Below are 27747 nucleotides of genomic sequence, written 5' to 3'. Positions count from 1 at the left end.
GCCAGCAGAACCCCGGGCGCCGGCAGAACTCCGGGCGCCGGAAGAACCCTCGGCCCGGGATCACGTGACGTCCATGCACGTGATGATCCGAGGCCTCGATGACTACCAAGAGAATGCTGAGGAACGACGTGACAGCAGAAGTATATCTTCTGCCCGTGGACGTAGCTAGCTCGGCAACGAATTCTTGCTCGTTTTAGGGAACGCTCGGCCTTAGGCTTAGCAAAGAAACCTAATATCCCTTATATATGATGTCTTTATATCCTAGACGCGCTTAAACTAGGCCTGGATAAGCTTTAGATCCTCGCATAATGCACGCTAGTAGTTGTACTTGCAATTCTATTTAGATAGTAAGTTGTTATAGCGCTTAATAAAGTTGTATGCCTATCGCTTACTAACCGGTCGCGCTCCAGGACGCTGCATAGCTAGCAGGCTGGCCATCTCCCGTACGGTGCTAATTTGTGGTGGCATACCGCGTTAATCTATTAACAGAATCTACTGCTTAAGGCTCTTTTCTTGTGCTGTTGTAAGACACCGGTTATTGGCAATAGAATCGCGTCTTGATTTGATGCCCTTGACGCGTAGCCGGGCAGTGCTCCGGGGCACATCGTACGTGCTAGTGGCCTTTCGAAAACTTGTAAACTCGCCTTGCTTGTGCGCATGAATAGCTAGATTGATTCTGCTCTCTCGATAGAGCGCTTCTTGTTGTTGTGCCGTAGGCATTGTAGTGGTAGTTGAGTAACGCGCTCACGCCTATGATGAGGTGGGCAGCTCGCTTGCATAGGTCATCTTGGTAGTGCTAAGATTTAAAAAGCGATGTCATGTACTCAGGTTGCCACTACTAGCGTGTCAGTGGCGTTACATCCTTCCATATCCGTAACAAGGGGGAACAGGGGAGTACCCCCCCCCCCCCTTTCATAGGCTATATATACGGGCCTTATGCCTCTTCAAATCAACACAGAACTGCTTCTTCACAACCTGAGACATGTGCCTGTTGCGCAACTCCTTTCTGCTCTCTCCCATCCTAGATACCACTCAAAACCAAACAGTCTGCCAGTCCACATATGGACTAGACTTGTTTTCAGTGAGGCACAATTTGATTTGCGTGATCACCTTGAGGGCGGATAGATTGTTAGGTGGCCTGCTTGCTCCTTCAATGTCGTGATCTGTTTGATATCAGGTTTCTTTCCTTTGGGAATATGTAGCATAGTTCCTTTAGCTAGTATATGCGCTGTCTAGAAGGTCATAGACTTCTAGATATATACGCAAAGAAGGACTCGATATAGGCGCAAAATTATGGAGAATTCTGAGGCATAGCTACTCCCATAGCCTGCTAGACTAGTCTTCTCTATTGTCTATTATCACGAGACAGGCATGCTGTTTCTAGCGTGATCTTAAGAAGAGAGCTTGTGTTTTGATGAGGCTACTGGTAGACAGAAACACGGCTTGCTATGATGTTAAAAACCTTCCTAGGTCATCCACTTTCCGAGAGTGCCCATCCTTTTTCTCAAGAGCGCCCATCGATTCTCTCCATAGCAGCCCGAACTTGATGACCCATAGATCCACACACTTCGTTTGGCTCATGAAACAACTTGATCTTGGCCGCCGATGCAACCCATTTAGCCCAGTCGACTCGCCGCTGAACCACCATCACATCTTCTCCCCTACTTAGGACAGCCATGACCGCATCCCCATCCAGATACTCGCCCAGCGCTTCTGCAACAAGACCCGGAGAGCGGGGATCGCGGTCATACTTCTTTGCTGTCTCCACCTCTTTCTGATACAGGCGCTCCACTCGGTCTATGACGTCGCTAAGAATCTCCATGGTCTTACCATGTCGGAGGTATTCTGGTATCAGGTCGCGGAGTGACTTGGCTTCCTCATCGGTACAGTGGTTCGAGCATCTAGTGAGCTTTTGGGAGCCAGGGATGAGTTGCGTAGGAGGCATTTTGGGAGCGACTTTACCCGCGTTAGATGGAATAAAACGGAGTGAAGGGCAACTGCGCTTATTTGAGGGGAAACGAGCTTAGGCACCTACCTATGAAATGCTTGGGATAGCGTCCTTTTGTAGCTGGCTGGCGGGATGTTTGCGCAGCGGCCGAGAATGCAGAGACTTGTTGTTCGTAGCTGATGGCTTGACGCTCTAATTTTAGCGTCGTGATTCAATCATGTTATCGTCCTGCGGCAACTATGTATGTGATACAACGTACAAGAACGCAAGTGTGCTATTACCTTTCGAAAAGATTCTTGTGCGTCTTCTCCCGGCTTTTCAAACCAAAACTGGAGGGAGCCAAGCTGCGGTGAAGCAGGTGGACCGTGAGTAGTTGAAAGCTCTTTGAATAAGGTCTGTGGGACTTGACGCTGTATCAAAGTTGTCTGGGGGCATAAGTTACCTCACCCAGTTGTAAGCGAGGTGCCCAGACTTACGGCAGGACACTGCCTCAGGCTGCTACTTGGCTGGCTGACTAACCACTTTTGGCATTGCCCACCTGCGACTGTTTGTTGACAACCTTGTCCGCACAACCTCGAGCGCTCGCTCCCGAGCCTCTCCACATCACATCGGCATCACCAAGTTCACGAGTAAGTAGGCAGGTCCATCTTAGCCCCTTATTACTATCTAAATACCTGCCTTCGTCCCAAACAAATACGTTCACTCCTATCAGAGATGGGCAGAATCAAACGCCACACTCGTGCCCAGAGACGCGCCGCCGAGAAGCGTCATTTCACTGCCAACAAAGCTCAAAGCGATGCTCGCCCATCTGTCACCGCCAGTGCTCCGATAGCCGGTCCTGTCCTGCCCGGTATCGCACTGCCAACTTCTAGGTACGATAGGAATCGCCAAACGCTGCTCTACAGTCCATTTCTAACATTCCTAGTCTGCCCATTAGAACCTTCATGCGTGGTCTGCAAGAGCCCACTTCTGGGGAACCACTCCAATCTGCTCTGGAAGCTCTCGACCAGGCCCACTACGCTATCATTGCCGCCAAAGACGCTTTGGCTCAGTCCCAAAACTCTATGCCATACCAATCGTATCCAGCCCCATTGCAGCCCACTGGCGCCGTCGAGTCCCAAGCTCCCGCCGAGTCCCAATTCCTCGTTGCTGATTCTGCGGCCTATGCAGCCTTCACCCCCTTCGCAGCTCCCTCCGTCGTTTCCGAATGGCTTTCCGGCATCCCCGCAGACACGTCCGCCATCCCCGCGGCCATTAAGGGCAAGCAGGCTTATTGCGGCAAGTGTCACCTCGAGGGCCGCGACTCGGAGACGCATTCGGCCCAAGATTGCCCGTTCAAGGCCCATAGAGAGGTGAAAAAGGCGAAGCACAGGGTCAAAAACGGGGCGAAGAAGAGGAGGGATAGAGATCGGTTGGAGAAGTTCAAGGAGAAGAAAAGAGGGGAGAGATGGATCAAAAAGGCTGGGGATATGATACTTGAGGATATGGGATTCAAGGATATGTTCGAGCACCCGAAAAAGGTTGAGGAAGAGAGTGCGAGGGCGATCGAAGAGAGTTGGGAGTCCTTCGTAGAGATGCTAAACTAACCCAGTTCGGTCATCACTCTCGCGCTCGTTGTGATATTTTAGAGGTGTCCTAACGTAGACTAATCTTTTGAGAGTGGATGTAAAGATTTGAAGACCGTGAACTGGATGAAGAAGTTGTAAATCCTTTTCTAGCTCTATTACGGCTGCCGGGGTACCACAAGCTACTCACATCACTGAAGAGCAGATACAATACCTGAAGAGCAGAGTTTGGAGCTAACTTTTCCTGAACATCTATCCACGGCGATGACTCTGTTCGAGCTAGCCCGTCTTACTCACGCTTTCCTGAAATGCATGCACCCTTTGGACCGTGTGATTCAGGTGCATCAACTAACTCCAGCCTCAACCACCTTCCACTCATCTTTTCCAGAATCCAACTCAGCAAGCGCCCCCAACGGTACCGTCAAAACCGGGCTCGTATGACCGACATCCACATCGCAGAGAATCGGGAACTCCCCTACCCGGCTCTTTACCTGGTCACACACCTCCCCGATCATCGTTCGAAAGGCCTCTCGCATATCTGCATCATACCCGAACGGCCTCCCAACAACCAAACCCACGGCATCTTCCAAGACCCCAGCATTCAAAAGATCGACCATCGCGGCCCGCGCACGTGCGATGGGGAGGGGACGCGTTAGCGAGCTCTCAGCCATAGGTGTTTCGAGTAGCAGAATGCTACCGCGGTGGGATGGGAAGTACGGCGTGCCCGCCAGACGTACTACAATGGGCAAGCACCCGCCTAAGATAGGGCCACGGGCGGCACCGGGCCTGACCCACGTCCATGGCGGCGAGGACTCTAGGTCACGCGGGCGGTCAGTTCGCTCGTCGGGGCAGGCTTCGTGGAACAATTTCGGTGCCCAGTGGGTAGAGCGGGGCAGCTTTCCAACAGCAATATCGGAAGGACTGAGAAGCACATTCGTGAAATGCTCGGCCGTGAACGAAATTGGCGTGGGGAAGTCACTAAGCTCGGAGATCGCGGCTGGGCCATAGAATGTACGCAAGTGTGCTTGCGTGTACAGCGCGTAGTGGAGGTTCGTGATATCACTGTTGCCGACGAGAATCTTGGGATTTGCGGATATCAGAGCGTAGTCGAGGTGGCGCAAAATCTGGTTGGCTTTGGTTCCGCCGACCGTACAAACGATGGCCTTGATGCTGGGGTCGGAGAAGGCGGCATGAAGCTCGTTGACGCGGTTTGTGATCGCAGTGGCGAAAGTCTCTTCGGTATCTGAGGATGGGGCGTAGAAAGTCTTCACTTTCAAGCCGAGCGACTCAAGCCATAACGCGGCGCGGGAGAGGGGTGAGGCCCACAAGTGGTTGAGCCGTTCGGATGGAGAGACGAAGGCAACGGTGTCGCCTGGTTGGAGTTTTGGGGGAACGATGGTGCTATGCGTGGTCATGATTAATCATACTCTAGATATTTGAGGGAGAGAGCACAGGGAGGAGAAAGGGTGGTGGGGGTATGTCGTGCTTATCACGCTGAGGGCGAAGGATTCGGATCCTTGCTTCGGCTATTCCATTAAAGGCGGGTAACAGGGGTTAGTGAAGCTTATTCCAACATGTATACTCGCTCGTGTATATGGATCTTTCAGCTGTGCTGTTCGGAATTTGAAGAGAATAGCGAGCTTCTGATACCTACATAGCACCGTTAGAGAGGTGCTTCAATGAGTTTTCAATCTCATAATTACAGCTTCTCGACTTCCACCTGCAATGCAAGACTTGAATAATATGCCCTCTTGCATACTACGGTTCCGCTGTCGGTTATGGCACCCGATGTCATCATCAAGTCCTTGATAAACATTGAATGTCACGAAGATGGCAGAATTTCAAAGAATAAATCTCATTTCGCCTACTTAGAGTCCAAATTATCGGTACGAGGAGAATTCATGAATGATGAGGTAGAGTCATAGCTGGTACTATTACCAAATGACAGCCGTAATATAATGCACAGCCTGTTACCAATTACCCTTTCGCTAATCGCCATCCCGATAGACCTGTTAAAGAACATGATACTCCGAATCAAGTTCGTCGCAGAGAAACCCTTTCCGTATCAGCTGTATGAAGTTGATGTGTGGCACGGAAGCTTTCAAGCCTAGTTCCTAGCCCAATGATAATGCCTGTCCTGTTGAATCTGAATGTTCTGTTCATTGACTCCTGTCATACCAGCCACAAGCCATCGGGTTAGCGCTGGATTGGGGGATTCGACACGAACCCTCTTGGCGCCTGTGACAGTACGGAGCAGAGCAAGATCGCAGTGAGTATTGAAGTGATGAGGCTTGACCCGGGATCGGCCCAATCCATTTCCGTACGGTAAACGGACTCCCAGATACCGAAGGGCGGCGCAAGACGCCAGAAGCTCGACCAAATCTGCTGCTGCATCAAGCGGGCGAACGAGATGATCGCGAGAGCCACTTCCCCAGGTCGGAGACCACCACTCGATTGAAAGGTTCTTAATGTTGTGCCGACCAATGTCTCCGATGTCTAGGAGCCATTCGCAGATCGTCTCGACAGTTAGTGAGGTCAGGTCGAACTTCATCGTCTGAAAGACAAGCTGGCCAACTTCTGCGCGCATCGTTTTGTTCAGTGCCAGCAGAGACCGCGCGTTCCCTAGGTAATGGTCTTCGTATTGTCCATTAACCCAGGTACGTGACTTCAGAATGAAGCCCGGTATCATGAAGGAGCCTTTGGACCTCGACATGACTGCACCTCGTCGAGTGTTTTCGCGCGACGAATTGCACCACAGATCATGCACGGCTTCATAAGTGTCGTCATACGGGTCGTCCTTGCTCATAAGCATCTTGTACACAATAATGCGGATCTCGGGTGGCATCTTCATAAACGGGAACTCTCCCCGCTTGTACTCGCTCGCGTGAGCGTGCAAGCTCGCCAGCTTCTGGTTGGAGTGTGGCCAGAGAGGCTATACTCATGTCAGTCTCGAAGGTGTTTCTCAATTGCAAGGCCTGCACTTACGTCATACTTGATATACGGCTTTTCCTGAGTGCGGCTCGTGACGGAAATATCAGCGCTCTTATCGTGGTTGAATCCGATCGTGACTCCAAGGTCGTGTCCTTCGCAAAGAATTTTGATACGTTTGCCAGGGCCCAAGACGAATTGAAGACCCTCCGGAATGCGGGGTCGCTGATTTCTCGGTCAGCTTGTTGGAAGGCGGCAGTATGTGCCTGTTAGATGTTCTCTTACCTTGCCGAGTCGGACGGATGTGCCAAGCCTTGGTAGAGACTGTGATTGCAACACGGTGGAGAAGCGGTTGGGCGGGCCTCTCATAATATGGTGGGCATTGGGCATGTTGGAAACCATCATTGGCTGAGGCTGCTTGGTGTATGGTTAGCCTAACGCCTGGAGCGTATCGCACAAGCCTAAAGAACACTCTTACCATGTCGTTCATATCCGCCTCAGCGACGTTCATCGGCGGGCCTGCGATAAGTTGCAGGCCATTCTGCGCTCTATACTGCTCGCCTTCTTGCGCAATCTGGGTATCGTTAGTCCCTGACTAGATGCGCAAACCCGATATCGGAGAAAGAGCTTCCTACCATGTCTTCGACATTCGCCATCATGACGTGGCCGGACGGGACTGCGACAGCTTGACGGTCGCTCGACGAGGTTGTCTGCTGGCCCTCTTGAGTAGCCTGTGAATTGCCAGTCTTCAATGAGACATTCAAAACGAACAATAGATAAAGGGCTTCCTACCATGGCCAGAGACTCGCTCATTTCCATCTTTGTGGAGGCTCTAGCAGTCTGAACCCTGTGCGAGGGTCGTTTGGGTTTCCGTGGTTGTCTAGGCGGGTGGGCGCATCATCAGCTTGGTGCAATGCGGCAGCGGAGAGCATTTATCCAGGAGAGATGCTTGCCTTGAATTTGTGGTGAACCCGATGAAATAGTCGTGGGAGATGCTTGTGGGTTGTAGAGTGGAGGATGGAGGAGGAAGTTCTGGCCAGATCTAGAAATTGACATGGATTTTTGTGGGCGAGTGAGTAATCGTGCATTACGGCCTGACCCTTCACGTCGAGCGTGGACGTCTCGGCGTTGAAGTCTCGGCGTTGTGGTCTCGTGGACTAGCTGGGATATTTGATATCGTGATAAAAAGTGAATCCCAGGAAGAAACTGTTCGTGACTCCTTAGTACCTTCACTGTGTTTTGCAAGTCTAGGCACATCACTTAGCTAAGAGGAAATCGAAAGTTTAGACCATAAAAGAAGTTTAAGTATTGTTACCACATTCTTGAATGTTATACTTAGGTCGCGGCATACCTGATATCATGAGATCTAGATATTGCCAGATGAGTATCAATGAGCACGTGTGCACCCCTTGTCATGTGCTCATACGGGATGGTAAGTTTGATATATCAATCATCATGAAGGAATAGAACCTTCTAACTATTGACTTGTTGGTTATACCAAGTTCAAGCTGCTTTCCAGAATCTCAAAGCCACCAACGCCAGAGGAACGGTCCTTCCAGGGTCCTAGGGAATCAGACAGAGAAAGAATGATGATCCGGTTGCCGTTCCCCATGCAAAAGCCAATTCTCCAAAACTGTGAGTTTCAGACGATCAAACATCCAATAACGCCCGATTTTCTGCGTGGAGTTCATTCTTGGGTTCCGAAAATGATAGAAATCTAAGACATAGGTAGCGCGAAAGGCAGTTCCATTGTCATGAATGAGGTATCCACGGATGCTCAGACCTTGGATACTGCTCACCGCCATTACGTTTCGCAACTGCCTGAATATGTCGGCCGGCTGGTAAGGATGAGGGAGCTGAATGACAATTGTCCCTATGCCGAATTTTTTGAGGGTATTGATGTGCCTGTTGCAAACCAAACAAGAGAGAAGTCGTCTAGGCACATCCAAGCAACGGAGAACTCTTCAAAGGTCGGCCAATTGATGTCCTGGAAAACATCCTGGAACCGCATGGGAGCGACGCATCCACCTGCGTAGAAGAATGTTCGTGTGGACTGGAGATCGAGGTGCTTGAGATCTCTCGCGTTCACCAGAAATCTGCGAAAGCCATCACTAGAAAATTGCCCCGATCGTTGAAGAATCCTATCATCGGTGTCGATTATGCTTAGGCGGAGCTTGAGTATCTAGAGCGCTCTAGTAACTTCCAGCATACCCCCGTCAACATTTTCAAAGAGCCGAAAAATAAGTTTGTCGACGTCCAAAACTTTCAGTCTCGTCCCGGCGAGGTAGCATCCTCGCAATAAAGCGGAGAGCTGACGAGAACCAAGGAAGCTGTGTGGTGCAATCATGCTATGGTTCATTCCGTTTGTGGACTCTGATTGAGATCGTGATATGAGTCGAATGATGTCGAGAGCTGGTAGCTTAGCGAGAGTATCTGAGATCAGAGCGCAGTCCCCATGATTTTGCCAGATGTCTTTTTGTCACTTCACTAGGTTTTTGAATTCTTCGCGCATGGAGCTCTCCACGGCGGTTGGTGCGGTATGGGGCTCCATGGTGAACCCAAATTGCTGATACGTTACTCTGCATAATGTTGACGGTCATCACTCCTTACTTGTGCTTCTCCTCGTGTATCGTATAGCTCGCTGAGCTCTTCCAGCATTTTCGAAACCACCATCATCGCCACATCCAGCTCCATAGATCAAGTGATTGTTGTGCCGGCGACCTGGCGTGCGACGTGGAAGGTAGAGGACCTATGGCGCTTTACTGCCTTGCTCTCTTTTCTTTGCTTTCTTGTCCCAAAATTCTGTCACTTCCTCTCATCTACTGCTGGCATGCTTGCACGTAGCGCAAAGCCCATCTCAATCTCCGTTCCCTTCCAGTCCCTAGCTAACCTCTTCCTCCAGGACCTCGCTCCTCTCGTTGACCGGTTCCCTCGCAGATCTCCGCGCGTTCCCGCTCCTACCCCGCCTCCTCCGACGCGTTTTTACCCATCTCAGCCGGACTCGCCATGGGAACCCTCAGCCCGGACAGCGAGGCTTCAAAGGCCGCTTGCGACATCCCGGCCATTCTACCGAACCTCCAGACCGACCAAGCGATTCATCTTCTCCCAGGCTCCTCTCAAACATAAGGACAGAGCGCGGCACGAAATCGTTGCCTAGAAGACACCTCTCAAGCGCACGTGTTGGGAGAGTTTTTGTCTACGAGATACAAGAGCTGGGAGTGGAACTACAAGCTGCCGGCTAAGGGAGGTGCTGTAGTAATTGCGAGTTCCATTGGAAAATATCTCCTTCATCTCATCCCCGCTCTTCCTTCCCGCGGAGCCAACGAGCGGACAGCTACATACCGCCGGAGACGATACGACTAGGGGCGGTACTACAACGGGTGGCTAGGAGAAGCAGAAAAGGTCGCGCAACAAACGAACCACTGGACGGGCGAGCGAAACTTCTCATGAAGGCCTGGGAACAACCTGTCTCCTTAGCCTGGAGTCGATGGCGCCGGAAACGAGATAGTTGCTAATCGGTCATTAGGTACGGGGCCAAATACCAGGCAGCCTACCGCTGGGATAAACCAAGAGGAATCAGGAGGGTAAGCCTGTAATGTCATCACGTTCTTCTCACGGATTGCCATTAATGATGCTCACTTCACGTTGAACCTTTTGCTTCTGATCTAGGGCTGGGCTCTATGCCAGAGGATTGGCTATTCGAAAGACTCAGAATGCCTCGAGACTATGGAGCCTCTAGAGCGGCAACCTTGCCGTGCGCTGGAACCCGGGATGGGGAACTAAAATGCGGGCTATGTAACGGGTAGGTGTCTTCTAATTAATGCTCAAAGTAGATCTACTAGGAGGTCAGAGGTCAAATTAGAGTTCCCTGGGTCGAAGCTCTTAGCAAGGGTCTTCGGCCAGACTACCCCGATTCGACCCTTCTCGCGAGGGCATCGATGAATACTCACCAACTCATGCTTCTTGATTTTAATGACAGCTACGGAAAGCCTTCCAGATACTTAAGATTCTGTCTAATGAAGCGTAAAGGTGTTAAAACTAAATGCTCGAGTCTTTTATCCATTGCAATCTCTCGGCAAAACTTCTTTCTATCTCAACCTCAAATCAAAACAAGTCAATCTTGTTCCAACAATGTACCCCAATTAACTTTTCTTTATTTCTCCGCAACTACCGATCACAAACTCAAATCAGCACTCATCGGAGCAGCAATACTCAATACGGTTAGCACGCAGACTAATCTTTAGCCTAAGACCGTAATCGCCGAAACCTTCATATTTTCACCACCACCACCCCCCTCCATCCCGCTCCCCATTCATCCAGCCACCACACCTCCATTTCCCCCCAAACCACGCCCAATTCAACCCCCCCAAATCCACCGCCACAATGGAAATGCTCAAACTCCGCCGCACCCTCACAACCCCCGACGCCATCCCCCCCGCGCCCACCGACCTCGCCGCCCTCGACGCCCAAGAGCGCGAGCTCGTGTGGCCCTTTTTCACCGCCGACCACGCCTGGTTCATCTGCACGGGGCTGCGCGACATCCTGCACAAGATGGGCCAGCACGCCGTCATCGACGTCTCGCTCGTCGCGTCGCACCGCGTGCTCGCGCACACGGCGACCAACGGCACCGTGCCCGACAACGATCGCTGGGTGGAAAGGAAGCGGCGCACGGTGGTCAGGTGGGGGCATAGCAGCTGGTATATGCGGCAGAAGTATAAGGGGGATGAGAAGGCGTTTAGGGAGCGGAGTGGGCTGGGGGAGGAGGAGGGGAGGGGGTATGCGATTCATGGGGGCGCGTTTCCAGTGAGGGTGACGGGGGTGGAGGGGGTTGTTGCTGTCGTTGTTGTTAGTGGGTTGAAGCAAGAGATGGATCATCAGATTGTCGTGGAGGTGTTGAGGGCGGCGTTGAAGGATGAGAAGGAGGTGGCGGAGATGAGGAAGAAGGGGGTGGAGACGGGGGGGTTGCAGAGTAGATAAGATGTTAGGTTTGGAGTTTACGTAGGAGAATAGCAGATAGGTGTGAGATAGAGCGGCGTTGCACAGATCGCGAAGAGCTTTGACTTAGGACTGCTTGAAATTGAGGCCGGGCTCTTAATTGGGTGAAGCTTGGTAACACAGCATGGCTAACTAACGACTTTTCACGCACAAAACGCAAATTAGGTGCCTCAAACATCATCACCAATCAGCCATTTTTTTTTTCAGAGCACACAACGATACCTCCATCTACATCGAGAGCGCATACCAACCCGAAGTCACCGATATGGCATCTTCCACAAAGCTAGACGAACTCAAGGAACGACTGCAGGATGATCTCTCCTTACAAACTTACATGCACGATACTTACAACATCTTCACGATCTTAAAAGCAGAACATGAGCTGGTGCTACCTTCTTTCACAACCGACGATGCATGGGCTATATGCAGCGCCCTCCGCGAGATCTTGTGCAGCATGCCGGCTGTCTCGGCCGTGGTCGATGTCTCCCTTGCGAACTCAAATCACGTCCTTGCCCATGCTACGACACACGGCACATGGCCTGAAAGCGATATCTGGGTATCACGCAAGCGTAACACAGTGTGCCGATGGGGTCACAGCACGTGGTATATGGCGCAAGCGCAAATGGGCTCTGGCGTCCCAATGGACCAGATCTCCCCACACAAACTTGAAGAGTCTTTTGCGCTTGGAGAAACCGCAAGCGACTACACGGTCCAAGGAGGTGGATTTCCGATCCGCGTGAGAGACGTGGAAGGTGCCGTGGCTGTCGTTGTTGTTCATGGACTGTCGGGGAGTGGAAGCCTGGACCATGAACTCATCATTCAGGTCCTAAGAGCATATTTGCAGGATCTCGCATCTTCAAGGTAGAGCAAGGATCTTCGACAGGGGAGGATTCGGGACTCTGTTATCCTGAGCAGCGTCAGAGGCGATACTAAGAAAAGATGGACGGGAGTGGTAGCGGTGCTAGGAGGACCAACGTGTGTCAGGGCGGATATGAGCTTGGATCAGGTGAGGATGGCCATTTCCGGGCTTCGTGCCTTAATGTCCCATAGAGAGTCATACTTCATGGAGCATTGTTAGCTTTTCCGTTCTTTCTATATCCTACGGAACATATGGCGCTTCGCAGGCTGTTCATTCAGTAGTCAGTTTGGCTCGTGGAAGACGGACGACTGCTTATTGTCAAATATCCCCACAATACGTCTTCACCGCTTCTCCTTCTCTCCTCCCGTGTTTCCTCTTTCCGCCCTTCCCTTTCCTCTGTCGTCTGTCATCGGCAAGGCAGCACAATGAGAATAATGAGGAGGATATATGGTGTACCGACGAAGAGGCACACAAAGTCGGAGCTGAAATGTGAGTCATCGACGGGACTGGGTACATGCATGAGTGGGATGCTGAGAACCCGTGTAACTGCATAGTATTTAAGCATTATTTATATGTACTTTGGAGGCGTGAAGACTCTAGGACGAAAATTGGGCGGTAAAGGAAAAGGAAAGAACGGTTTTAAGCTAGAATATATTCTTGACATATACATTCAACGACGAGAGCATCTTTACATTTTCTTACCCATTACTACTAGTAGATGTATAGAACAGATGGAGGCTTCTAGAGTCATACGTTGTCAGGCATCAGCGCTACAATATGCTACCTCCTAGCGGCGATCGCGAACACGATCTGCAGCCAAGAAGCTTGGAAGCTGATCCCCGTGCAACTTGCGGTGGCGCATTGCACGACGAATCCCAATGTCGGCCCCCATCTTCTCTTCTTTCTCTGCTCACTGCTGTGAGAGTACGATTGAGTCGCATTCATCTCCTCCGTATATTTTTACCCTCGCGTCGCATTGCACCCCGTAGAGCGCTCTCCACCACCGCCTCACCTCCGCACCTCCGCCACCCACCCCCGATTCGAACCCTCCTCCTTCTTCTCCCTCCTCCGCACCCCATGTCCCGACCATGGCGCGCTCCCTCTCCCGCTCCAGCGACGGCGCCAGCGACCACGGCGAGCGCCTCGAGCCGCGCCTCCTCCGCGCGACCGAAAACGACGACCTGCAATCCCTCGCCGCAGTCATCCACACCGCGCAAGAAACGCACAAGCTGCACGACAACTTCCTGCGCATCGCCGTGCTGCGCGCCGCCGAGAAGAGCAAAATCGCCGCGCTGCAATTCCTGCTCAAAGCCGGCGCGTCCCCCAACGGCGCGCCGGGGAAGCCCACCGCGCCGCTGCTGAAAGCGGTCGAGAAGAACCACGTTACGATTGCTGGACTGCTGCTTGAGGCGCACGCGGACCCCAATGCGGCGGATAAGCAGGGGCGCACGGCGCTGATGATGGCGGCGTGGAAGAACCATTACCATGTGCTCAACCTGCTGATTGCGAAGGGGGCGGATGCCAATGCCAGGGATAACGAGAGGCGCAATGTGCTGCATAACCTCGCGGCGGACAAGCATTGTAATTGGGGGAAGGACGTGATCGATCTGCTGCTAAGGAGCGATGCGTGTATTGATGGGGCGGATGGGTCGGATAATTTGAAGCGCACGCCGCTGCATTGGGCGTGTGTGACCGGGAAGAAGGATCTAGCGGAGTGGTTGCTGACGCGGACGCGCGCGAGGGCGAATGTGCATGCGGTCGAGGTCAGGGAGAAGACACCGTTGCATTTGGCGGTGAGCCATGATCGCGAGGATATTGTGGAGATGTTGGTGAGACGGTTTGGGGCGAATGTTAATGCGAAGAGTGATGGGGCGTGGACGCCGCTGCATAATGCTTGCGAGAAGGGATCGGAGAAGATCGTGAGATTGTTGCTAGAAGAGAAGGCCGAGTTGAATGCGAGGCTGCTGAATGGTATGACGCCTTTGCATGTTGCGGCGCAAGCGGGACATCTAGAGATCGTGAAAATTTTGCTGGAACGGCCCGGCATCAAGAGGGCGGCGAGAGACAATTTCGGGATAACGCCATTCCTACGGGCTGCGCAGAATCGGAGAAAGGATATTGTGAGGTTGCTTGCGCCGTTCAATCACGTCGAGGGGATGAGCCAGGATGCATTGGGAGCGTGTCAAGGTTTCAATGCAACCATCGTCGAGTTTGGGAATTTCCATAATGAGAACAGGGTCAGGAAATGCACAGTATATGGTATGAGACTCCTTCCTTTGAATGTTCCCCTTGGACGTGACATTCCTGGCTGTTGGACCACCTACTAATGCATTCCAGAACTCCTCTACGGCAAGGATCCAATCAATCATCGAATACCAGCCGTAAACATCCTTCCTACTGATAACAAAGCGACCAACTTCCGATGGATACATCTGCCAGCGAATAACATGGCGTGGGTCGAGGCACTCCTCACAAAGGCATTCATCGAAGAGGGAGCGAGCGATGTAGAGGGGTTCAAAGCGTTGGAGAGATCATTCAGCCATCAACATCGAGGACAACAGATTCATTCGCATTTCATGAGACCCCTTTGCCAGAGCACACCCAGGGCGCCAAAGTACGCCGACGAATCTGACTTTTCGGATACTCCCACGCCAGAGGCTGGACCACCAAAGATCGTGATCAACGACCTTGCGCCTTCAAAAACAGATCCACGGCCTCAAACGCCCGTGAAGGGAGCGGGTTCTGAAGGAGAAAAAAGCGATCGGTCTCGAGGTCAAAGCAGCAAGGACACCCCGAAAGGCGGAAAAGAGAAGGGAGAAAAGAGCAAAAAAGCCTCAGCGAAAGCAGGCAAGAAGGGCGAAAAGGAGACACCCAGCAAGGAGCCTCAACGACCAAGCCACAATCGCAAGCGTAGCCTCGAATCTCGATTTCTCCGCTCCCCAGGCTCTCCCGGACGCAAAGATGCTACGGCCACTGCAAGAGGCAACATCTTCACTTTCATGCCCTATCTTCATTTCGAGACAGACGGCCGTCGCCAGGAGATGCAGCAAGCCATCAAGCGCGTCGAAACTCTCAAGAGCGGCGGCTTTCGTCCCGTTGCCCTCAGAAAGGCAGCCACCTACGACGAGATGCTCATCCGCGCCCATCTCTCCAGCTCTACAGTCAGCCTGCATGTCCGCCGCACTCTGGATCAGTTCTTCTACCACAACATTGATACCCAAGGCCGCGACCAAGACCAAGTCGTGTACCGCTACCAGACCCGCACTCGCCAAGCGGCGAACCACAACTCTCACTCCCACAATAAAGACCTCGACGATGATGGCACCGTGGACCCCAAGATCTTCATGGTTGACCAGCTGTGGATGTGGGTGCTCGGCAAAGACCTCATCGTAACCTCCTTCCCGCAACGCTGGCAGCAGCCGAAGAACGACCCTCTCAACGTCCTCGACGGCGTCATCGAAGACATCAACTCCAAGACCCGCGAGCCCGTCCGCAGCGTCTACGACCTCGCCCTGCTCATCACCGGCCGCTGCTCCGGCGTCTTCGACCGCCACCGCATGGGCGACGAAGAATACCAATTCCTCGACATGTTCGAGTCCTCCATCGGCAGCGCGACCGACCGCGAAACCCTCCTCTTCAAAGAATTCAACATCGCCTCCGCCCAAGCCTCGGCCTGGCTGCAGCACCACCGCCGCCCGAACCGCTTCTCCCGCCACCTCGAAGCCACCCACCGCAACCACGAGCACACCGCCAAAAAAGGCGCCGCCGCCGCCAAGAACCTCGACTGCGCCGACGACTACGACTCGGACTCGTCGGCGCGCGAAGAGCGCTTCCGCTACGAAGACCCCATGCACGGGCCTCTCTTCGTCGACAAACTCCTCGATATCGGCGCCGAGACCGACCTGCTCGCCGAAACAAAGGACATCCGCGACGAGCTCAACATGATCAGCAAAGTCCTCGAGGACCAGCGGAACGTGCTGCCGGACCTGGAAACCGCGATCCTCGAGATCTTCAAGGAGGAGCACAAATCCCAACTAGAAATCAAGAAGCGCTGCCGCGAGCAACTCAAGACGATCGAGATGCACGTGAAGGACCTGGAGCGCATGGACAAGCAGGCCGAGCGCATTTATAATTCCATCACGGACCTGCTGGACCTAAAGCAGAAGCACGCGAACGCGTTCGAGGCGCGGTTTGCGCGGGATCAGGCCGCAGGCACCGCGAGCCAGTCCCAGACGATCATGGTGTTTACGATTGTGACGATTATTTTCCTGCCGCTGAGTTTTATTGCGGCGTTTTTCACGATTAATATTAAGGATTTTCCGAGGCTGCCGGATGGGACGGAGAGCTTGCCGCTGGCGTATGTGAGTAAGTATATGTTTGGGATTGGGTTTGCCATCTCCATCCCTATGATCATCATCGCGCTGTCGCTCGACGATATCGGCGACTACTGGCGCGAGGCGAAGAGGAGGTGGCGGCAGCGGAAGGCGCGGCGGCGCGCGAATAAACTGAAGCGTGGGAGAGGTGCGGCGACGATGGAGAAGGCGGATGCGTTGGACGTGCTGAGGGTGGAGCAGATGTTGTCTGCGCGGCGGAGTGGCGAGGATGAGTGGGTTGGGGAGGGGTTGTTACCCGTGGCGAGTCGCGGGACGGTGGGGAGTGTGCGGATGAATGGGAATGGGAAGCTGGGGAATGGTGGGATTGAGGGGGTTAGGAAGGTGAATACGGGGTTTCGGATCAGGACGAGTCGGGATGTGGAGAGGGGGTTGTAGATGGGGTGGGAGAGGGGGATGTGGGATTGATTTAGTGGTCTCGTGCGTTTGGCGGCAAATGGTTTGGTCTTTGAGATACCACTTTAGCAAGCGGGATTGAATTAGACTCGGCGTATCGAAGGCATTGTAAGTCATGGATAGGCGTAGTAGGTTCATAACGGCACTGAAAAGGTTTCGATTTTAGCTCTTGATAACTCTCATTGGAATCATTCCATTTCCTATCCCTCGTCGTCATCGTAGCATTCCCTTAGCTTGTTCTTTGATGTTTCGTTTATCACTCCGGTGGGAACTTTCGTCGCGGCCCAGCGACGACGCAAAAGTTAAGAGGGATCGACGATGAGGCGACATTATTCGTGTATTTGCGCCACGAAAGCGTGAAGGCCCCGTGTTGATGTCGTCTTGCGAGAAGCAACCTGGAAGGTTGTAAGTGTAGCTTGGCAAGTGCTCTTTAAACGGGAGCTTCGAGGGATCGAAAGCAGTTGGACACACAAATCTAGAAAAAGAGTACAAAATCAATCGGAAAATGCACTCAGTCGAAAATCTTGAACGAACGTGGAGAATTCTCTATCGAGGCTGTATGCTGCGTTAGCTCTGCCGCGCAGCTAGCAAGAAAAGGATACTCAAAGAGCAAAAGGACCGCTTGACTAATAGCCCCCACGGCGGGCCAAACACACATTCAATGAGCGTAAGGACGGTTCTTCTCGATGGGAAGACAGACAACCGGTATGCCATGGGAGCCCCCACACAATGGGCCAAAAAGAGGTTCAAAAAGGCAAAAAGACCACCCTCTGGATGGAGAGTGTAGAAAACCCCGGACGGTTATTACTGTTCCGCGACGATGGACTTACGTTTCCTCGCTGCGGCTTTTCAGACGATTCTTCGGGAAATAGCCATGATGTCGATTCCTGACAAGGGCGTCGTTGGGGGGCGGTGTCCCGAGAGGGGACACCTATTTTGCGCAGGGTTGTTACCACTGCGCCCGACCGGCCTGCTGCTCGAATTGGTTGGGGATTGGCAGAATTAAACGAAAAATATACCTAACGTAGGTGATCAGGTTATTACGTTTACCCTAGTTATTACGCTTCCGAATATTAAGATAAAGCTTGGCAGGTGCACGGATTCAGAATATGTGTAAAAGCTGAGACCAGCGTAATAACTAGGGTAAACGTAATAACCTGATCACCTACGTTAGATGAGGGCGCGCGGTCAAGCCACAGGTGGAAGATTGTGGCGGGGTGGCGCTGGGCGGAGATCTCCGCGATGTCGTTTCCAACTGCTTGCTCAAGTGCGTTTGTGTATAGTTATTGGGTTTGTGTCTACACTCTAGACATGCGCGTTCGATTGCTGTCACTTCAACTCCTTCAAACTGTTCTCGCACAGAGATGCACCACAGCTCCTCTACAAGCAATGGTGAATGTGTTCCCAACCATCTCTTTACCTTGGCCGAGCAGTTTCTCCGCGCAGCCAGTCCACCCACACGCCACATATGACGCCCCTTCGCCTCGAATGCACTAAGTGAACCTCAGACCTCGATTACAACACCAAAGTTCATCCCAATCCATCACACTCCCCTCGCGACATCCCTTTCTCCTACCTCAAATCTGGGATGGAGGACAGCTACAACGCCAGTTCTCCAACCCGCGTGGCCATCGATGCCGGCCTCGTGGCGTTGACCATTGCAGCCGCAGTGCTCTGGAGACAGAGTGCCCGCGCTGCTCCGGAGCCCCACCCGCTGACGATTACGATGCCAACCGAACTGGCTACCAACCCCAAACTGTCGGGCGGAGAGCCAAACGAGGTCGGCCTACTGATGCCGGACAACTACGAGGAGAAACAGCATACAGCTTTCGGAGGTCCCCGCAGCCTCGTCTCTACGCCCATCAATAAGAGAAAGAAGCGTCAGTATACGCTACCCCAACGCCCTAGCCCTGCCGTGGCAGGGCCCAGCCACATCGACCGCCTCCCCACCGAGCTTCTCCATGAAATCTGCTCCTATCTACCTACCACCGCCGTCAAGACCTTTCGGCGTCAGAACAAACGCTTTGCGGATATCGGCGCCGAATACCTCTTCAACTTGGTGGTAGTCCATTTCTCCGAAAAGAGCTTTGACAAGCTCCGCTTCATCGCCTCGAATCCAGAGTGGGCCAAATCTGTCCGCACCATCACCATCGAAACACCCCTCCGGTGCATGCCCCCAGCCTTCCAGAACGAGCTGCGCGCCGCATGTCAGCGTGCAGTAAGGGAATATGCGCCTTTCGTACCCACCGCGCGCTCTGAGGCTGCGGACTGGTCGGAATCGGATATGGGAGTGTTGGCTCACATCTTCTGGGAGGAGCCAGACTTTTTCGAGAGGCTGCAGTTGGCGAGCTGGAAGAAGGATTGGTTGGAGAGAAGAATGGCGCATCATCGAGACAAGATGGACTGGGAGGAGGCCAACATGGATTGGTGTGAGTGTGAACCGAAACAGGTGTGGGAAATGGGGTTTGAGCGGCTAGAGGAGGTGCGGATGTTTCGGAAGAAGCATAAGGCTTTGTCTGAGTGCGAATCATACCATGTTTTGAAAGAAGCGTAGATGGCGGTGAGAAGGCTAGCTGCCATCTGGAAAGCCCATTGCCGGGCACAAAAGACAGGGCGGACTCATAAAGTACAGTCTCCAGTTTATTACGAGCGAACGATGGATTACCTGGCAGAGATTTTGTTTCAAGACAGATGGGTTCTACTCCCTCTCATTTGTATATTCTAGTATTAGAAATGCATGTCTCTCAGCCTTCCTTGTTGGGATACACGCACTTACTCAAGCGCAATCATCCCCGCTAATTCCTACCCGTGATAGTTCTGAGGCGCAAAAGGCCAGGACTTTAAACCTGGAAAGCAACGCAAGGGGAAAGGAGTAGGAAGAAGCGCTTGAAATTGCGTGTATACGGTCGTATCTTTGTTGCGTATGCAGCTAAATTGATAGTGTCTATTAAACGCCGTAGGCATGAAGTAACTCCTCATTTTCCTTACACCTTAGATTCAAGCCCTAACTGCGCGGTCCAGATTGAGCTGCCGACATACTGGCGTTGACATATAAAATCACCTTCACTACCTCCCGCAATATCGCTTCTCCGGGCGGGCAGCTTTTAGCGTCCCCCCACCACGTCGATTCTTCCGAAGCCTTTACCCTCACCTCAATCGATAACCTCGAACCTACCATCTTCACACCTCACTACTTCCCGCCACCACCCCACCCCACAATAGAAGACAATTACGACACCAGCTCGCCCAGCGAAGTGGACATCGTTAGCGGTACAAACGCTATGGCAGCTGTTTTTTCGGAGCCGCGGAATGAAGACGACCGAGCGAATGAAGTGCGTCTCCCGCCGGTGACCACGACGTCGAGCAACAACGACTCCTCTCGATGGACAACTCTGACCGGCCAGCCAGCAGACGCCCAGCTCACCTCCAAAAACCTGCCGACCACGAAGAAACATAAGGGAGACCAGGACATGACGACGGAAGAACAGGAAGAAGAGGCTGTGGAGAGACCTAGCCTCATCGTCGAAAAGTCACGACGCGAGCACTCTCTCCTTAATCCAGCAACGACCCATCTGGAGAGGATACGCATGATGCATACGGAGGCGACCCCCCGTACCCGCACGGTAGAAGACTTGCTCCTGGCACCTACAGACCCTTCACTTCATTTCAAAACCACATGGTATCAACCACATAGACCGTCTCCCCGCCGAGCTTCTGCACTCCATATTCAAGTACCTCCCTGCCCCTTCCATCAGACACGTCCGGAGCATGAGCAAGCGCTTTGCAGACATTGACGCGGAATACCTCTTCCCTGATATCGTGGTTCGCTTCTCGGAGGAGAGCTTCGGGCGCGTGAAGACGATAGCAGCGAGTGAGCGCTTTGTGAAGGCAGTGCGATACATCTGCATCCAAAAGCCGTTCGACATGTTAGACGAATGGCTCAAGGTCAATATGGGTTATCACTGTCTCGGGGAACTCCAGCGCTTGATCCCCTTCAGCTCGGATTATCCAGACATTGCTGCGATCAATTGCTCGGACAAGCACAATTGTACAAGCTTACAGGATTACGGGGACATGAATCTTTTTGTGCGCATCTACTGGGAAGATCTGAACTACTTTATGCGTATAAGCTTGAAGTCTAACATCAAGGAGTTATTGGAGTCGAAGAGGGAGCAATATCGGGCGAAATTGGAGTGAGAGGCGCAGAATTGTCGGACCTGGTGCCAGCGTGTGCAGGACGAGATCAAGGGCTCCTCGTTTCCAAAACTGAGGGAGGCGAGCGCCGTGTCGACAATTTGAAACTTCTCTAGTAGTCCATACTAAATGAATCCACTTCTCTTCCTCTGGATATATTGCCATTAGAAATACTTGATTGCCCAGCCCTGGTTTATGATCCACACCCGTTCCCGAATATTTCATGTCTCTTGAATCTGACCACAATATCGCTTTTGAACGAATAGAGCTATAATACTTACGTCTAAGGGGATAATATGATCCTCTATGTGTATGTCTAATCTTAAAGCGAGTCGGCATTCAGAAGTACTCCAGGATGAACAGATATGCCATTAGTATTCTGCCTTTTAGGAAAGACCGCGAGAACGAAAAGGAGGTAATTGGGCGATATCAGACGCATCTCCATGAATTCTTTGTAGCCATGTGACTAACCTCAATAGAGAAGCTCGAGAGCTAAAGGCTTAGACTATCTAGCAATTATTTCATTTGCTAAATTTGGGTTATGCCTGCGCGCGACTTCTATTGAATTGACAACGTACCAGAGTGAATGTAACATTCACAGGGCTCCTTATTAACACGATTCGACAGCCGCCTTTCCTAATGCACATATAATCCTTTCCATCCACTAGATATTCTACATAGTCTCCCTATCAGGTCCACGCCCACCACCCGCCCAACCCCCACAAAATCTCGAACCCATCCCCTCGTCCGTCTGCACATCTCCCAATTCCTCGTCCAAAATGGAGAACACCCGCGATGAGAGCGATACCGCTGAAAAAGTGATCGCATCAGCCCTTGCGCCAATGGCTGCCGGTTTCGAAGTCAAGTCTAGCAATCGTACGGCGCGTGTATCCTCAGTGACACCTCCCCCGTGCAACGTCAAATCCCCTCCAGCGCAGACCACGACCGGCGAGCCGTTCGACCTCCAGCACACTGCTGCGATCCTTCACCCTCCAACGGAGAGAGTTCAGACCACGACCGCCAGTTCGTTACACACCGTCGTGATTCCATGCGATTTCGAGTCTCCGGGGGGTAAGCCCACCCTTTTCTCAAAGAAGCCTCAGTTCAACGACCACGCCATGTCGAATCAGTCTACAGGTGGAACACGTGAAAAGGAGCAGGGTGGACTACTAGCAAAGGAGAAGGCAACGAAAGCTTCTAGCCCCATCGAGCGCCTCCCCGCCGAACTTCTCCACGACATCTGCACTCGCCTAGACATTAGCGATCTCAAGGCATTCCGGGGCGTCAACAAGCGCTTCTCCGACATCGGCACCGAGCATGCCTTCTCCCACATCACCGTAAACCTCTTGAAAGACAGCTACGACTGATTCCAAAAACTCTGCACGAATGAGTCCGTCGCCAACGCCGTGCGGTCCCTCTCTGTTGAGAAACCGCCGCAATGCATGAGCGATGCGTTCAAAAGCGAATTCCGCGCTAAATGCCAACATGAAGTCGATCGCCATGAGGTTACGCAGACTTACTGGAGCGAAACGCTAAGCCATCAAAAGATGCCCTGGTGCACATCTTTGCAGAGGATCCTGGGTTCTTCAGGTCTATCCGACCTAAGAATATTCTCGATCCCACGGACTGCATGCTCGCGGAATTTGCACTTCTGGAAAGGATCGAGAAACAGTTGCGGAAGACGAGGTGGGAAGTGGGAAGGTGGGAGGGCTGCGTTCAGCTAGTGAGGCATGAGGCGAAGTCTTTGCCGAAGTTGAGAGAGGTGACGGTCTTTGATCGGGATGGGGGAGTGGTGGTTGTGGGGAAGGACTATCCATGAGGTTGGACAAGGTGTGAGCAAGGCTAGCACGGACTTGCAGACTCTCTTCTTCGTAGGACTCTTGGGACCTAATCGGGTCATAGCTTACTATGCGGAATGTGAACTGAAGCTTGTCTCGCTTGCTATTGACCTCAAGCAGATATTACTTCTTTTCTACATTTTGTGAGTCGAGACAACTACACTTACACATAATCGTTTCTCTCATTCGTGAGCCCCATGCTTCTAGTGAATATTCATACCCTACATATAAGGCTTTCAGAATAAATTTTACATGCAGATTTGTCACATCTAGATGCTTTCGAAGACTCAAAGACACTCTAATGATAATACACTCCCGCAAGCAGACACACATCCATACCTAGCGCAACAGTTCCTCTATCTTGCACACCATTTATGTCTCCTCTGCAATGTGATGTATCGTTGCACAAGTGAGAGAAGTGATAGCAAAGCCGGGGAAGGATTCGGGCCTTCGATAGATGAATTGGATACACTGGCCATGGCTTCAGCCTTGAACTATTCTTCTAATCCTGCTTCAAATTTCAGTACACGAGTGCGGGATAACTCTCAGCGAAGGAACCGCGCCTCTTAAAACGTACACCGCAAGCTCCAACCCTTAGGAAGTCCCACAAGCCAATTAAGTATCCGCATCCCAACTCAAACCGACGTACCATTCGCCCCCTTCACCTCATCTCCCACAACCTCAACCCCCAAACCCTCAGAGCAGTCCCATGCGCCAGATACTTTGGCATACGGACCACAACCCACACATAAAGGAACAAAACAGAGCACGCGTGGAGCATATCTGCCACCCATCGGCCATCCTTACGTCTCAGATGGGGAGTCTGACAGAGCGCGATAGCGAACGCCACAGCCATGAGTATCACGACTGCGAGAATAGCCAGGCTATCGCGGCGCAATGATAACAGCTGAACGACAAGGATACTCGCCAGGAATACGTTGGACAGGATGCAGCTGATGAAGATCCTCTCCTCGCGAGTCAAACGGCGCCACGTTCGTCGCAAGTCCCCGCACAGAACTCGAGGGTGTAGGTCATACTTCACTCCTTCCCACCACTCGCGCCAGCTCGGTGCATGGAGCGTGGTCCGGCATATCGGACAGTGGTTGTCTTTCTTCAGCGCATTTCGCAGACACGCGCGCCCAATGAAGTGATGGCATTTGAAGGATTTCGTGAATGTATCGACGAGGACACACTGATGTCTTGCGCTGAAGGGTTTGAGGCAGATTGGGCAGTGCTTGCGGCGGCCGCGGAGAATCTTCTGAATTGAGAGTGGGGTGGTGGGGAGGTGATAGACGTAGGTGTCCCAGAATTGTTCGACGGTTGGAGGTGGGCGGTATCGAGGCATTGTTGGTGAGATCGAGGGTTGGAGGCGCGGGAGGCTGGTGTATGGTTGGGAGATCGGGAGGCGCGTTTGAAGAGGTGGGATGATGTGGAGGTGTGGAGGTGAGGATTTGGGATGGGGTAGTTAGGAGGTAGACGTGGCCTGCTGGGCTCCGACAAATACCCGCGCGTTTGTACATGGATGTAGTCCGGTGAAGAAGGGCGTTACGTCACATGCACGGATAAAGACACTTTGAGTTTGTGGCAGCCGTCCATACGCTACTGTACTAGCGCATCCTTAGCGCTATTCCTCAGCTTGCATGCGTCACCTTTCAGCTCAACAGCGTTCCTTCGCTTAGCTGGCTTGGCGCCTCTACGCCTATATATACCCATCCTCCTACATAGCAATACACAAGAGTTCTCATCACTTTTCACCAGCTGCCAGTTTGTTATATCTTGTCAGCGTAATGTGGATCATGGGCTCTCGGCTGTTCTACCGCGGCATGAGTAATATCAAGCATTTCCTAAAATTGGAACAAAAAACGTAAGTTCATGGGCTTGGCGATTGTATAATCTGCAATACAATCTCCTAATGTTCCCGACCTGAAGTAAACAGTGATATTGAAGTCCACACTTCGAACTGAGGGACAGTGTCAACTTTGTCAAACTGCAGCAAAAACCCGGAATGTGGGCAAATCTTCATCCGAATGTATTCTCAGCCTGCTCGGCCATCCACCTTAAAACCTTTGTTCTTGTAACCTGTCCATCTCGATTCCATCGCAGCTAAAGCAGCAATAGGAGTACAGCAACAACTACTATACTCCATAAAGCCCTCACTATCAAATTTGGCATATGCAGCTTGTTCTGGAACTCGAAAACAAGGGATAGGAAGAATAAGAACCGCTGCAATCGAGTTCCGTTCTGGGGCACAAGGAAGAGGAATATGCAGCCGGCCGTTGCGAGAAAGTCCATAACGAGGACATAACGCCAATTGATGCCAAACATGAGGAGGCCGTATGATGACATCACGTAATACATGCAAAAGTACTTGATGGGATTGCTCCATTCTTCCTATTCCTCCTCTCGTAGTTGTTGCCAGGGACGTTGTGAACGCTGGTGATGCTGAGATTGGGAGTGAGGGTGCTGTGGGTGTTGGCCTTCAGCCTCGCGACGGAGCTGGCGTCGATGCTGCTGTGGCAGTGACTCCCAATCTAAGGTCTGCGGCTCCTGGGCATCCACCTCGTCTTCGTCTTGTTCTCCATGTCCAGAGGGAAGTTGCTCCTGCTCCTGAGACTGCCTCTGGCCCTGAGATCGCCTCTATCCCTGAGACCGAGGTTGCTGAGCCCTCCCCTGCTGTGCCTTTGTTTTAAGCTGCGCCTCCCACACGAGCCTTCTCCGTGCCTCCACTATTAGATTCTTCCGCTCTTGGGCCCCCAGCTGCGGACCTCTGATGTAAGACATATTCTCTGGAACGTCGATGGATGGTTGTGCGCGCTCGGTTAGATTGATGGTGATTTTGAGAACTCCGGAGGATATTAGTTGTAGGTGGGAGTTTGATCGTGAGATGGTCCAGATTTGTAGACGTTCCACGGGTGAATGAAGGCTCACGTGATATATCCTTTCTCAGACTCAATCAGCGCGCGAGAATTTCTCTGACCATGCATTGCCGCGCCAAAAAATGCCACACCCTCTACCAAGCTATTATGCGGTCCATCAGGCCTGCGGGAATACGGACCCGATTGTGGAGGCGGATCGCATGGAGGCTCTTCATATAACACGCTACGGCACAGAGGACACGTGTTGTTGTCGATGAGCCACATTGTGAGGCAGTGAAATCCGAATATGTGGCGGCAAGTTGGGTGGCTGGGTATGTCGACGGCAAAGTGCCCGCGGCCGAACGACTCCAAGCAGAATGGACACTTCCCACGTAGGTTGAGGAACCAACTGAGCCGCTGAAACAATAGTTGGTAACGTCATGGGGTTACGTAGGGCTTGGTAGTCATCGTTGCTGAGTTTCGTGCCCGCTCAAAAGTTTCGAAAGCTGGCTTCGGATGAGACGTTAAGAGAGTATTGAGGTATTAGGGAAGTAATGAAAAGGATGAGACGTACAATAAATTCTAGTGAAGTTGAGCTTGAATCATAATGTGGGTGATATTCGGCAGTGTGGCGAGGCTGAAAAAGAACCGCGGATCAATTTTTCATTCCAAAGGTCGATGCCACAGCCTCGGACCCACCCCAGCTGCCCAATAAGGAACTTCAATAGGCGATGAGCGACAGTCAGAGGGGAAGCGGATCTAGACAAGGTGTGTAGCCAAAAGCTGTTGTATTGATGAAGGTGAGGAAGTTAGCTATTGAGCGGAAGGAGGAAAGATATAACGTAATCCACAAGTTAGTGGCCCGCACAAGCTAGTGGCCCACCCAACTCAACACGCGACGCGTCGTCCAACAACCACCCCAATGGCAGCACCACAACAACAAGAAGCCATCTTTCAAGAAGGCAGAGTTATTCTAGGCGTTCAAGCCTACAAGACCGGCCAAATTACATCCTTCCGAGGCGTTGAGAAACTATACGATGTGCCCAGAAAGACGGTTACGCGTCGCGCCCGTGGTATTCCTCCACAACGCGGTGCTATCTCCAAAAATCGCCGTCTTACACCTGTACAAGAAGAGGTTCTTGTACAGAGGATTCTGTCGATGGACCAGCGTGGCATGCCGCCCCGTATTGCTACTGTACGGCAGATGGCCAGCATTCTAGCTAGCCAACGCGTTGTACAGAATACCCCCCTTACTGTGGCAGCTGGATGCACCCCCTAGTGCGTAAGAACTAGTGTATTTGATACTGTACTAGAACGCTACTGCTACGCTGCTGCTACGCTCCTGTCACTTCTCCTTGTTTCACCATGTTCCACTCCTACCGTCTTCCAACTATATAGCCACTCGCTAGAACCTCAATACAACTCATGTCTCCCTCACTGATTCTCCCTTCCTACGCCAGCTACCATACTGTCGGCCAGAACTGGGTGCGAAATTTCATCAGCCGCCATGACAACCTAAAATCCAAATTTAATCGCAAATACGGCTATCAGCGTGCTAAATGCGAAGATCCTGTGCTTATCCGGGCCTGGTTTAAACGCGTGCAAGATATTAAGATACAATATGGAATTCTTGATGAAGACACCTGGAATTTTGATGAGACCGGCTGCCAAATGGGTGTTATTGCAACTGCCCGGGTTGTTACTGGAACAGACCGTGCCGGCCGGCCTAGGACTGTACAGCCGGGCAATCGAGAATGGGTTACAATTATCGAATGCAT

General features: G+C 52.2%; 11 protein-coding genes across 11 annotated transcripts; 7 read left to right on the top strand and 4 right to left on the bottom strand.

The window, feature by feature from the left end:
* Positions 1-1504: 1504 nt before the first annotated feature.
* On the bottom strand, positions 1505-1945 carry BDZ99DRAFT_527336 (uncharacterized protein; the record flags this gene model as incomplete). The annotated part of the gene is made up of 1 exon (XM_033726248.1): positions 1505-1945. The coding sequence occupies one exon, from the start codon at positions 1943-1945 to the stop codon at positions 1505-1507; it is 441 nt and encodes a 146-aa protein (XP_033569572.1).
* Positions 1946-2589: 644 nt separating this feature from the next.
* On the top strand, positions 2590-3695 carry BDZ99DRAFT_201103 (uncharacterized protein). The gene has a single exon (XM_033713250.1). The coding sequence runs from the start codon at positions 2893-2895 to the stop codon at positions 3532-3534; it is 642 nt and encodes a 213-aa protein (XP_033569571.1). The 5' UTR covers positions 2590-2892; the 3' UTR covers positions 3535-3695.
* Positions 3520-4955, bottom strand: BDZ99DRAFT_468811 (peptidase S66, LD-carboxypeptidase A). The gene has a single exon (XM_033721349.1). It carries the CDS (start codon positions 4926-4928, stop codon positions 3858-3860), a length of 1071 nt encoding a protein of 356 aa, XP_033569570.1. The 5' UTR covers positions 4929-4955; the 3' UTR covers positions 3520-3857.
* Positions 4956-5620: 665 nt separating this feature from the next.
* BDZ99DRAFT_527333 (uncharacterized protein) lies at positions 5621-7260 on the bottom strand (the record flags this gene model as incomplete). Its single annotated transcript, XM_033726247.1, has 6 exons — positions 5621-6445; positions 6499-6666; positions 6727-6858; positions 6920-7015; positions 7077-7172; positions 7234-7260. 6 exons carry the CDS (start codon positions 7258-7260, stop codon positions 5621-5623), a joined length of 1344 nt encoding a protein of 447 aa, XP_033569569.1.
* Positions 7261-10881: 3621 nt separating this feature from the next.
* BDZ99DRAFT_348013 (uncharacterized protein) lies at positions 10882-11361 on the top strand (the record flags this gene model as incomplete). Its single annotated transcript, XM_033714460.1, has 1 exon — positions 10882-11361. A coding segment is annotated over one exon (480 nt), but the record flags the coding sequence as incomplete, so codon positions are not given.
* A 163-nt stretch (positions 11362-11524) lies between these two features.
* Positions 11525-12748, top strand: BDZ99DRAFT_468809 (uncharacterized protein). Its single transcript, XM_033721348.1, has 2 exons — positions 11525-12343; positions 12497-12748. The coding sequence occupies exon 1, from the start codon at positions 11702-11704 to the stop codon at positions 12299-12301; it is 600 nt and encodes a 199-aa protein (XP_033569567.1). The 5' UTR covers positions 11525-11701; the 3' UTR covers positions 12302-12343; positions 12497-12748.
* Positions 12749-18670: 5922 nt separating this feature from the next.
* Positions 18671-19865, top strand: BDZ99DRAFT_550914 (uncharacterized protein; the record flags this gene model as incomplete). Its single annotated transcript, XM_033726997.1, has 1 exon — positions 18671-19865. The coding sequence occupies one exon, from the start codon at positions 18671-18673 to the stop codon at positions 19634-19636; it is 966 nt and encodes a 321-aa protein (XP_033569566.1). The 3' UTR covers positions 19637-19865.
* A 498-nt stretch (positions 19866-20363) lies between these two features.
* BDZ99DRAFT_503797 (uncharacterized protein) lies at positions 20364-21279 on the top strand (the record flags this gene model as incomplete). The annotated part of the gene is made up of 2 exons (XM_033723988.1): positions 20364-20694; positions 20777-21279. The coding sequence occupies 2 exons, from the start codon at positions 20364-20366 to the stop codon at positions 21277-21279; spliced, it is 834 nt and encodes a 277-aa protein (XP_033569565.1).
* Positions 21280-22055: 776 nt separating this feature from the next.
* BDZ99DRAFT_527327 (uncharacterized protein) lies at positions 22056-22643 on the top strand (the record flags this gene model as incomplete). The annotated part of the gene is made up of 1 exon (XM_033726246.1): positions 22056-22643. One exon carries the CDS (start codon positions 22056-22058, stop codon positions 22641-22643), a length of 588 nt encoding a protein of 195 aa, XP_033569564.1.
* An 894-nt stretch (positions 22644-23537) lies between these two features.
* On the bottom strand, positions 23538-24550 carry BDZ99DRAFT_468806 (uncharacterized protein). Its single transcript, XM_033721347.1, has one exon. The coding sequence runs from the start codon at positions 24457-24459 to the stop codon at positions 23776-23778; it is 684 nt and encodes a 227-aa protein (XP_033569563.1). The 5' UTR covers positions 24460-24550; the 3' UTR covers positions 23538-23775.
* Positions 24551-24877: 327 nt separating this feature from the next.
* BDZ99DRAFT_503795 (uncharacterized protein) lies at positions 24878-25804 on the top strand (the record flags this gene model as incomplete). The annotated part of the gene is made up of 2 exons (XM_033723987.1): positions 24878-24978; positions 25534-25804. The coding sequence occupies exons 1-2, from the start codon at positions 24902-24904 to the stop codon at positions 25802-25804; spliced, it is 348 nt and encodes a 115-aa protein (XP_033569562.1). The 5' UTR covers positions 24878-24901.
* Between the last annotated feature and the right edge of the window lie 1943 nt (positions 25805-27747).

This window comes from Mytilinidion resinicola (genome assembly GCF_010093595.1).
Source record: "Mytilinidion resinicola strain CBS 304.34 unplaced genomic scaffold BDZ99scaffold_31, whole genome shotgun sequence".
NCBI classification, from domain to species: Eukaryota; Fungi; Ascomycota; class Dothideomycetes; order Mytilinidiales; family Mytilinidiaceae; genus Mytilinidion; species Mytilinidion resinicola.
Note: the sequence above shows the minus strand (reverse complement) of the source record. Positions and strands in the feature narration are given on the sequence as shown.

Excerpts from the sequence above, each read along its gene's own strand:
- BDZ99DRAFT_201103 (XM_033713250.1), top strand. The coding sequence starts at position 2,893 with ATGCGTGGTCTGCAAGAGCCCACTTCTGGGGAACCACTCCAATCTGCT.
- BDZ99DRAFT_468811 (XM_033721349.1), bottom strand. The coding sequence starts at position 4,928 with ATGACCACGCATAGCACCATCGTTCCCCCAAAACTCCAACCAGGCGAC.
- BDZ99DRAFT_468809 (XM_033721348.1), top strand. The coding sequence starts at position 11,702 with ATGGCATCTTCCACAAAGCTAGACGAACTCAAGGAACGACTGCAGGAT.
- BDZ99DRAFT_468806 (XM_033721347.1), bottom strand. The coding sequence starts at position 24,459 with ATGCCTCGATACCGCCCACCTCCAACCGTCGAACAATTCTGGGACACC.